The sequence below is a fragment of the Hoplias malabaricus genome, unplaced genomic scaffold, assembly GCF_029633855.1.
Source record: "Hoplias malabaricus isolate fHopMal1 unplaced genomic scaffold, fHopMal1.hap1 scaffold_97, whole genome shotgun sequence".
Lineage (NCBI taxonomy): Eukaryota > Metazoa > Chordata > Actinopteri > Characiformes > Erythrinidae > Hoplias > Hoplias malabaricus.
Window position 1 is genome coordinate 43,423 of NW_027100821.1, and position 10,521 is coordinate 53,943.

Sequence of the window (10,521 nt, forward strand, 5' to 3'; positions counted from 1 at the left end):
TGGATGAATTATTGAGTCTCCTCCATGGGTAGTGCTTTTTTTTGTATATTCTACCGAACTAGAAAACAAGGTGGCACTGCAGGGTGTGGTACTGCAGGTTGTAGCACTGCAGTTGGTGGTGCTGCAGGTGGTGGTGCTGCAGGTGGTGGTACTGCAGAGTGTGGCGCTGCAGGATGTGGCGGTGCTGCAGGGTGTGTTGCTGCAGGTGGAGGTGGTGCTGCAGGGTGTGGTACTGCAGGTTTTAGCACTGCAGTTGGTGGTGCTGCAGGTGGTGGTGGTGCTGCAGGTGGTGGTGCTGCAGGTGGTGGTGGTGCTGCAGGTGGTGGTGCTGCAGGGTGTGGTACTGCAGGTTGTAGCACTGCAGTTGGTGGTGCTGCAGGTGGTGGTGGTGCTGCAGGTGGTGGTGGTGCTGCAGGTGGTGGTACTGCAGAGTGTGGCGCTGCAGGATGTGGCGCTGCAGGTGGTGGTGGTGCTGCAGGGTGTGTTGCTGCAGGATGTGGCGCTGCAGGTGGTGGTGGTGCTGCAGGGTGTGTTGCTGCAGGTGGAGGTGGTGCTGCAGGGTGTGGTACTGCAGGTTGTAGCACTGCAGTTGGTGGTGCTGCAGGTGGTGGTGGTGCTGCAGGTGGTGGTGCTGCAGGTGGTGGTGGTGCTGCAGGTGGTGGTACTGCAGAGTGTGGCGCTGCAGGATGTGGCACTGCAGGTGGTGGTGGTGCTGCAGGGTGTGTTGCTGCAGGTTGTAGCACTGCAGTTGGTGGTGCTGCAGGTGGTGGTGCTGCAGGTGGTGGTGGTGCTGCAGGGTGTGGCGCTGCAGGTGGTGGTGGTACTGAAGGGTGTGGTACTGCAGGTTGTAGCACTGCAGGTGGTGGTGCTGCAGGTGGTGGTACTGCAGGGTGTGGCGCTGCAGGATGTGGCGCTGCAGGTGGTGGTGGTGCTGCAGGGTGTGTTGCTGCAAGTGGAGGTGGTGCTGCAGGGTGTGGCACTGCAGGTGGTGGTGCTGCAGGTGGTGGTACTGAAGGGTGTGTTGCTGCAGGTGGAGGTGGTGCTGCAGGGTGTAGTGCTGCAGGGTGTGGCACTGCAGGTGGTGGTGCTGCAGGGTGTGGTACTGCAGGTGGTGGTGCTGCAGGTGGTGGTACTGCAGGTTGTGGTGCTGCAGGGTGTGGTGCTGCAGGTGGAGGTGGTGCTGCAGGGTGTGGCGCTGGACGGTGTGATACTGCAGGTAATGGTACTTCAGGGTGTGGTACTGCAGGGTGTGGTACTGCAGGTGGTGGCGCTGCAGGAGGTGGCGCTGCAGGGTGTGGCACTGCAGGTGGTGGCGCTGCAGGGTGTGGTACTGCAGGTGGTGGCGCTGCAGGAGGTGGCGCTGCAGGGTGTGACACTGCAGGTGGTGGGCAGGGTGTGGCGCTGGACAGTGTGGTACTGCAGGGTGTGGTACTGCAGGGTGTGGCGCTGGACAGTGTGGTACTGCAGGGTGTGGTACTGCAGGAGGTGGCGCTGCAGGTGGTGCCACTGCCACACAGCTCCAGGGTCTCAGGGTCCCTCTCTGTGTAGTGTTTGCTCTGGGTTTCCTCCCACAGTCCCAACACATGGTGGTAGATGGACTGTTTGTGAGTGAAGTAGTGAGTGTGTGAATGAAGTGGTGAGTGTGTGAGTGACTGGGTGAGTGTGTGAAACTGAAGCAGTACTTATTTGTGTGTGGAACATGGATGAGTCAGTAGCTTTGTACTGGATCTCCTGAACCAACAAACACACACATTTCAATACTGCGGTGGTAAACTGTGGTGTATCATCCGTCCGTACACCACTGCTAGGTCTAACCTACGCATCGACCCTTGGCAGCTAAATGCTAATTTGCGGAATGTGTCGAGCTAAATGAGTCTAATCAATCAAAAGCTGTCGGAGATCAGCGGAGTACGGCCAGACTGCGGGAGTCAAAGCAGGCTCAATTACATCCTACAACAAAGAACATACACCATTATACGGGCTGTGGTAAAACCAACACACACACACACACACACACTGTTTGTGTGCATTGTTGGGACAGTACTAATTTAGTGGAGAATTATCCTGACTAGCCGGGTCCCCACAAGGAAAGCAAACCCTAAAGTGTGTGTGAATAGAGTTTGGTCCCCACAATGCAAGTAAAACCTGGGACCCATGCGCACTTTAAGTGAAGCCCGACTCAGTTACATCCTACAACAGACCTCTCGGGCCGTTACAGACGCTGTGGTAAAGCTGAGGGGTGGAGAAAGGGTAAGAGAATTAATTTAGCGTGGCCTCGGCGCCCACAGGTTTCACACAGAAAAGAAATGACAGGCTTAAATTAGCTATTTACGCTCAGTGAGTTCAGCAAAAAACAAGGGTCGTGCATGGGTACATTAATTATGCAAATATGCAAATGATTTCTGATATTTATTTGTGTGTGAACTGAGTAACTCTCTTATTAGGGGAAACGTAGCGTTAGCCTGCCATCTAGAGGAGGGAGCTGCCATTACAGCAAGAGCCAGGCTTCACACACACACACACACACACACACACACACATAGGTTTTCAAGGCAAATTAAATAACCAGCCTAAAGTTCTGATTATCAAACTTTAATCTCATCATCACAGATTTATTATCAAACACACGCAATTATTATCGCCGTATATTCATTAGACAAACGCTGTCAGACCGTGAAATTACACTCATCATCATCGTTAATGCTAGAAACACGCCGTGACAAATATCAGAACAAAACTTAAATGTAACAGAAAACTTTGGCAAAAGACTTGGCAGATGACTGTGGAATAAAGGGGATGTATTATGACATCATCAAGATGAGACGGCTTCATCACTGAGAGACTCATGGTGGCGAGTGGAACCAGACGTCCACAGAGTTCACGCAAATCATCAATGCTATTCACATTAGCTGTTAGTGGCTTTAATCTTGTGGCTGATCACTGTATTTATAGGTTCAGTAGTGGTTTGTAGAGTAAATACAATACGTACTTGAAGTATAAAACATTTTAGACACATGGCGACGTCTGGTTACTATCACCACCATCGTAAAGAACGTCTCATTTTCACTGACGTTGAATGTAGCTGTGTTTTTTACGCTAGCTGATGTATTAATGTGTGTCTCCAGGTTAAAACGTGTTGCACTTTTCAAAATAAAAGTTCTGAATTGGCACTGGAGAACCATTATGTGGAGGTCCTTTAAATTTCATAAATTACTTTATTTATTTATATATATACTCTCACATCTCACAATATGGTTCCTTAAAGAACTACACAGTAAAAAGTTCCTACGATAATGAGAGCTCCAATACGGGGTTAAAAAAAACCTTAGTAACTTAGTTTTTAGAAAATTAAATGGTGAATTAATCAAAACATTTACTCAATTTCCCTTTCAGTGACCAATTGAAAACAGGAACACAAGGCAGTGTATATCCCAAGGTCTCATAAGGTTAGCTTTGCTACTCTGGAGAACATTTACGCAGGACACAGTCAAGGGTCAGGTACCAAAACACACACAAATCTCAGAATGGCCATAGGTCCATACAGTAATCATTGGGTTTTTTTAAAAAACAGAATTACAAATGCTTACATTCTTTGAAAGAAGGACATTTAAATGGCTTAAATACAGTGTAAACACAGGTTGAGTGGTTGAGTATGAGTAGTGTCCAAGTGATAGGCCTGCAAAGGACAGCCAAGTTGAAGACGGCCACGCCCACTTTTACGAACAATCAAATGGTACAGTTACCCGAATCCAGGTAAACAAAGGTATATGTTTGTTTTCAGAGGCTTAAATATTTAAATGAACTGCAACCATGGCGCCCAATCCACCTAGGCCTTTAAATTTATTTTAAACGTTAGATTTGTAGGTGGACGTAGCATTGGGAGTCTTGCCCAAGGACTGGTATTTTGAAGTGCATTTACCTGAGTAGAATATTGAACCCTAGTCTTTGGTGTAGAGGGCAGTGGAAATACCCACGATTCTACACCAACGCAGAGGTCAAATCTGACTCCAAAAACTGTAGGGTTCTTGTTGGAAAGTTTAGAAATCACTAGCTGAGAAGTATTTTTGTTGTTTCTAACTTGCGTAATTTAATCTATAGCTACAACTATTGTGAACATGTAGCTATCTTCCTTAGAGCAGCTACATGATATTAATCACTAAGTAATTAATCACTTATTAAATGATGTTGATGTCGGCTGAACTACCTCAACGTTTTCGTTCCTTTGTCGTTTGTAGCACACCACTGGCCGAACGTTTGCCGCAATCTTAGCAATAGTGGCTACATTAGCAATAGTGGCTAAGTTAGCAACAGTGGCTACATTAGCAATAGTGGCTAAGTTAGCAACAGTGGCTTTTTTTGGGGCTGAGTCATTTTGTAGTGAATGATTCACAGAGTCATGATGTAGTGAATCATTTGTACTCAAATGATCCCACAATGCACCACAATAATTAACGTACAAACGTGTACCCTGGCGTATAAAGCCAATACATTACAATATGGCGTCATCGAGGCGGTCCTTTGCAGTTTTATCATTTAAACCCACAACATCCCCCCGGGGCAGAGTTTTAAAGAGTCCATCCACTCTGTTGCGTAACTCACTAACCTCACGTCTCTATAACGTCAAGTCTTAGTCGTGTACTTCTCACAAAGACCAGATAATGTAGCCTTTATCGAGGGCATTAAAGTGAAAATCCTCTTCTGTAACGTATAAATAATCTTGAGAGTGAGCTGCGTTATAGCATTCGCAGTAACACAACACTCGGCCTATACCTTTCTACAGTATCAAAACTAAGCTTCTCATTTTCTCAGCTTTCTATAACGACTCAAAACAAAGCACATGTAAACATCCGATGTCCCTAAACAGTTCTGTTTGGTTTCTTTGTTCATCCTCCTGAAAGAACTGAGAAATCCGAATGGCAGTAAGATCGCTACGGTTTTGGCATTAAGTGACGATAACAGGCTTAGACCGGCGTTCCCTTTAGTTCAGTCACTTCCAAATAAACAAAATAGAAGCGAATGAATTTGGGGGTGACCCATTTTTTTTGTTTGTAACGGTTTCTCAAAAGCTAACACCATAATCCTAAAGAAAACACTGGAAAACGAAATAAATAAAGAAAACAAAGAAGGACACGTACAAACACCCCCCCAAAATAAAATCGTCAGTGGGTAGCACAACAGTAAAAAAGAGTTTGGCTTGAAGTGCGGTCTCCTTGGGTCCAGCTGTTAGACATTTGGTGGGTGAATAAACAAGGGGTGGGTCTTAAAACTGGGCAATGTATCTAATATATCTCACTTTGGGATATCGGTAAGAACAGTGTGTGCTACACATGGATTAACCCAAACTACAGTTCAGAGTCAATGGATAAAGTCATTTACAGTCAGGACGTAGGCTACTTCTAGGCCGCTTCCTTCATAATTAACCCCTTCAACAAGTTAAACGACTTCACAATTCCAACATTCTTCAGCGTACGTTCCTCGGTTCCTCAAAACACCCAAAGTGAGAACTATTAGACACAAAGACTACGTTTAACATTGACTCGAACTTGACAAAACATCATGTTTCTTCGGTGCCGCCGTCACGTGGCCTGTGATTTTTACAGAGGGTTGGGAAGACCTCGGAGAAAGAGTTAAACACACCGAGGTTGATCAGAGAGGAGGAATCCCTCTGTGAGACAAATTAAAGGGGAGAGAGAGAAAGAGAGAGAGGCCCATATCGTAGAAAGTGTGTCCCAGATGGTGAACCCGTGAAGTCTTTTTAAAGCTCGATGACAAACAGTCTTTGTAGTCAGCAAAGCCGCGGCGCTTGACGAAATTTGCCATTATGGTAATGAAGGCAGTTCAGGCTGGTTCTCCAGATGAAGAGGAGTGTGTGTGTGTGTGTTTACAGCCGAGCAAGGACAGGTTTCTGGGTAGGAATTTTACCCCCTGAGAGATGAAGCAGAGCAAAAAAAACGTAAACAAGCTGAGATTAGCCCTGCAAAGTAACGCCTGTTAGCACTGTGGCAGCTACTCTACAAAACTGGGTCAACAAGAGCAAACGGCACTGGTGGCTAGAGTCACTGTACATCTGTCCGTACGAACCAGGCTCAGGGCACATGTAGAAGGATACACTAGGTCCAGATGACCTCTCCAGGCTCCGCCCACTAGCTCTGTTTAGACGCGAGTATTATTCACAATTAACGTGGCTGTATTTAAAGTGCATACTATTCCCGTGACACACTTAGTAATCTACTACTTTCAAATGAATGTGGAACCATTCGTAAACACTCTGTTACCCCAGTAAACAAGGAACGTCCCTGGACGTTCAAAATAGGTCTAAAAGCAGTCTGTCCGTCAAGGACATATTATAAACGTCAATGAACGTCCAAAATCCATCTTAATAAGTTAGTTAAGTGGTGACCAATCGATAACGTCAGTGGATGTCCAAAACGCGTTTTATACGAGTCATTTATTTCAGGACCAATTAATAACGTCAATGGACGTCCAAAATACGTCTAACAGTCGTCTTTTCAATGTCTGTGTTTGGACGTCTTTTCAACTTTCATTTTCAACCTTAAGAGAACGTTGATTAGACGACAGTCATTACGTTATTTCAACGTTGAATCAATGGCTAATTGTTTACTGGGACGGTTCAAAGAACCATGATTCGGAACGTTCAAACTGATGCAAAAAAAAAAAAACGCATATAACATTTCCCAATGAACAACACGTTTTTCGGTGTTTTACGGCGCATCACACACACCTTAAATAACGCTCTATTGCACCTCCAACGACTTTGGAATCAAAGGGTTAAATAGGAACCCCTCCTCAAAGGTTACATAGTGCTGTTTCTGCGGTTCTGACCCTGGAGGAGAAATGACAGAGGCTCTATTCTCTTTGTTACAGGTCTGTGGTGGAGCACTACGTAGCGCTAAGTTAATATTGTGAAATGTATGTGGGTCAAAGGTCATTGTGTAATGGCGGATCATTCTGTAATGTAGCATAGCGCTAGCTATAATCTTACAGTTTCTAAAGGCTTTCGAGTAGATTAATTTCGTTTATTTTGGCTACAACACGCCTAGCAGCGTAGCTTTATAAACTACAACCTCATTAGAACTTAGCAGCTCCAGATTCAACAGACTACGGTTTCAGAAGATTTACTGTAATCCGACAGCACCCCTGTCAAATACAGATTTACTGTTTGGACAACACTAACAGCCAAAATACGCAAAAAACATTTGTGGGCGGGGCTTGGATTGGTCAACTTTCGTAGCTCTGTATCTGTGTTATTTAGCGTCCGGAGAGATGAGCTCTATCAGACTTCATACAAATCCAAACAGTTTTCCAGACAGGATATGACATCACACTTACCCAGCGTGTCCTCCAGCGAGTTCACGGCAATCTTGTTGACCTTGAGTGTGACCTGATCTCCGCTGAGGACACAACAACAGCGCTGGTCAGAGACTTCTAACAAGCTTCTAAGAGAAACCAACGTTAAAATTGAAAGCAAGCGTTTCTCACTCTTTAACCCTCCTGATGGCCTTCAGACGCAGCAGAGCGGCCAGAGCGTTCTTCTGCAGGTCCGAGGATAAGGCTTCGTAACACTTCAGACTTCCTGTGATAGAGACGAAGACACAGACAGTGAAAGTTAATACTCTTAAAGTAAACATATGAGTTCTCATACATACATCGTTTCTACAACGTTTAATAAAGTTATTTTGTGAAAGAAATGATCTCTTATAAGACTGGGAATTGGCACAAAATTGTGGCTGGGGGACGTGAAGGAACAGCACTGTCTCCTCCCTCAACATCCACGGCGCTTAAACCCCAACTGCTCCCAAGGCACTGGGGATGGCTGGTCACAGCTCCAGGTTTGTGGGTTCTCGTTGACCTTAGTAAATTAGTGTGTGTGTGTGTATAGTTTTATATAGCACAAAATATGGTATAATTTTAAATATATTTATAATAGGGCAGTACGGTGGTGCAGCAGGTTAGTGTCGCAGTCACACAGCTCCAGGGGCCTGGAGGTTGTGGGTTCGATTCCCGCTCCGGGTCACTGTCTGTGAGGAGTTGGTGTGTTCTCACTGTGTCTGCGTGGGTTTCCTCCGGGTGACTGTCTGTGAGGAGTGTGGTGTGTTCTCCCTGTGTCTGCGTGGGTTTTATTACTAATAATAGAACTGATCATGGAAAAACACATTCTCTGTCCCTATGACTGCCCTCATTACGATACAGACGCCAGTGACTGTTCCCAGATCAGAGTTTGTGGCACGTACTGTTTTTTAAAACGCGCTCCAGTTCAGAACCACGTCCCTTCACTCTGCTGCTGCTGTGTGTGATCTTTCACTTGACTTTGTTAAATCCAGGATTAAAGGATACAGACTTCAAAAGGAACACACACTGAGAGGATGTTCTGGGGAGACATTAGTTGGTGGTGATTATGTTCGCAGTGATGAGGATTACGAGGCTGATACCTGAGAGAATGAGCTGCAGAGTGAAGTTTCTCACAGCGGGAACAAACTTATTCTCCGCAAGATTCTCCTCCATTTCCTCACACAGGTACCGACACACCACCTATACACACACACACACACACACACACACACACACACACACACACACACACACACACAGTCAGGCAAATCCTCATTACTACAACATGTATGTCTCTATATGTAATAACAGCAGTTTGTTTTATGCACAGATCCAAACTAGACTTGGATTTAAAACAGTAATAATATATTAATTATGATCATTGATGCTGGTAAAAGTGGATCAGACACAGCAGTTGCTGCTGGAGTTTTTAAAGGCTAAGCAGCAGCTCTATGAAAGTGTCAAACAAATAAACACAGTGGAATTTGAGTTCCTAACTTGTGTTTATTGAGAGTCAGAAAACATGTTGTTTCTTACTAATTGAAGGAATAAGGTTTAAAAGACCGTTGGTCCCCCCCCCCAACGGTGTTGGGAAACTCTAATAGGCGTCTTGCCTGTGACGTAGACGGTGGACAACACTCTAGAAGCTGCACTTAATTTAATGCAAAATGAGGAAAAGGTGTGTTGTTTTTGGCTGCAATCATTCAATGTACAGTGGGACATCTGTGAACAAATGACCCAAAGATCCCAAAATATCCAGAAAATGGACTACATTTGTCTTAAACTTTAAACGGACACTTTGGAAAGGACCCTCCGCTCACTCCGTTATCTGTAGCTCATTTCACTGGCGCTTTTCCAACAATATGGACATGTAAGGACACCAACGAAAGGTGTTCAAGAGCCTCTGTAACATGGAGGTAAACAGGGTAAGGACACTCACTTCGCCTGTTTTAGTTGGTGTTAGTTAACGTTAGCTTGACTCGCTAAACTCGGTGCTCAGATTAAACTCGGCTACGTAGCTGCATTACGGAGGTTTATAGTGTCGGAGGAATTCGAGTTCGACTTCGATCACATTTACAAGAATAACGGTACCTCTAAATTTGAGTTTATCTTATTGCTAGGCTATTGTCATGAATAATGTTGGTTATTTAGCTAGATACTGTCATAACAGTCAGTCATAACGGTGTTTTACCGCGGTGTTGTTCAGCTGTTGTCCACCAGTGACGTCACGGTCGCGTTCAAGAATTTCCGTAGAGAGCTTGGGTTTTTCCGTCAATTTAATAAAATTGTCAGTTTTAAAGCAAATTAAGCTGCTATTTTCATTTTAATTCATACTTATATCTGTCAGTGACTACAATAATGTGGAATATTCATGGAGGTCCATTAAGTGGTGCTTAGACTTTAAAACACTGTGTCCTCTCACTGTCCTCTGTTAGAGTGCTACCACCTTGTAGTAGATGCAAAGTCAGAGATTATAACTCATTTGTTGCTGCACGCTTTGTGCTCATCATCCTCCGGCAGTGTGTAATATCCTAAACGTGACTCACCTGATATCCCTGCAGGAACGGGTCCAGCACAGAGGACAGGAAGGTCAGTGTGCTCTGTCCATTCGGAGACACTACGATGTCCTGTTGCAAGTCCTGTACAGCACCACACTTCCTCAGCAGATAGCATGCCTCCTCAAAGTCCTACACACACACACACACACACACGCACAATTATACAGTCACACTCCATAGGTGTTCTACAATCACACATTAGATGAAGAACCAAAGCACATTATAATCCCTGTATTAACCAAAACCGGTTTGTGCTCCACAGAGTGGGTCCCCACCATGGAGGAGGCCATCCATATTTAAAGCAAGTGTAATACAGAACCAGGCCACTAGGGAAATATGGAAATGACTTACTGGATAAATTACTTATTTTTGTTCACAGTGAAGGGCTGGCTCAGTGTGTGTGTGTGTGTGTGTGTGTGTGTGTGTGTGTGTGTGTGGTAGAGAGGTGGGGGATTACCTGCACTGTGGCTCCGGGGCAGAGTATAAACTCATTAGAGAACACGTTCCACAAGAAGTTAAAGCAGTTAAACACCTCGTCTGTAAAAAAATAAATAAATAAAAAATAAACAAAAAGAAGAATCGCCTTTGAACTTTAACTGAACCCTCTGCCTGC

General features: G+C 45.0%; 1 protein-coding gene across 1 annotated transcript in view; it reads right to left on the bottom strand.

Moving 5' to 3' along the window:
• Positions 1–2,584: 2,584 nt before the first annotated feature.
• Positions 2,585–10,521, bottom strand: part of gnpat (glyceronephosphate O-acyltransferase) — a 15,061-nt gene continuing 7,124 nt past the window's right edge. The window contains 6 exon segments of the mRNA XM_066658703.1: positions 2,585–5,925; positions 7,351–7,412; positions 7,501–7,594; positions 8,451–8,550; positions 9,897–10,037; positions 10,366–10,445. Coding sequence (XP_066514800.1) covers positions 5,882–5,925; positions 7,351–7,412; positions 7,501–7,594; positions 8,451–8,550; positions 9,897–10,037; positions 10,366–10,445 — 521 coding nt within the window. The 3' untranslated portion in view covers positions 2,585–5,881.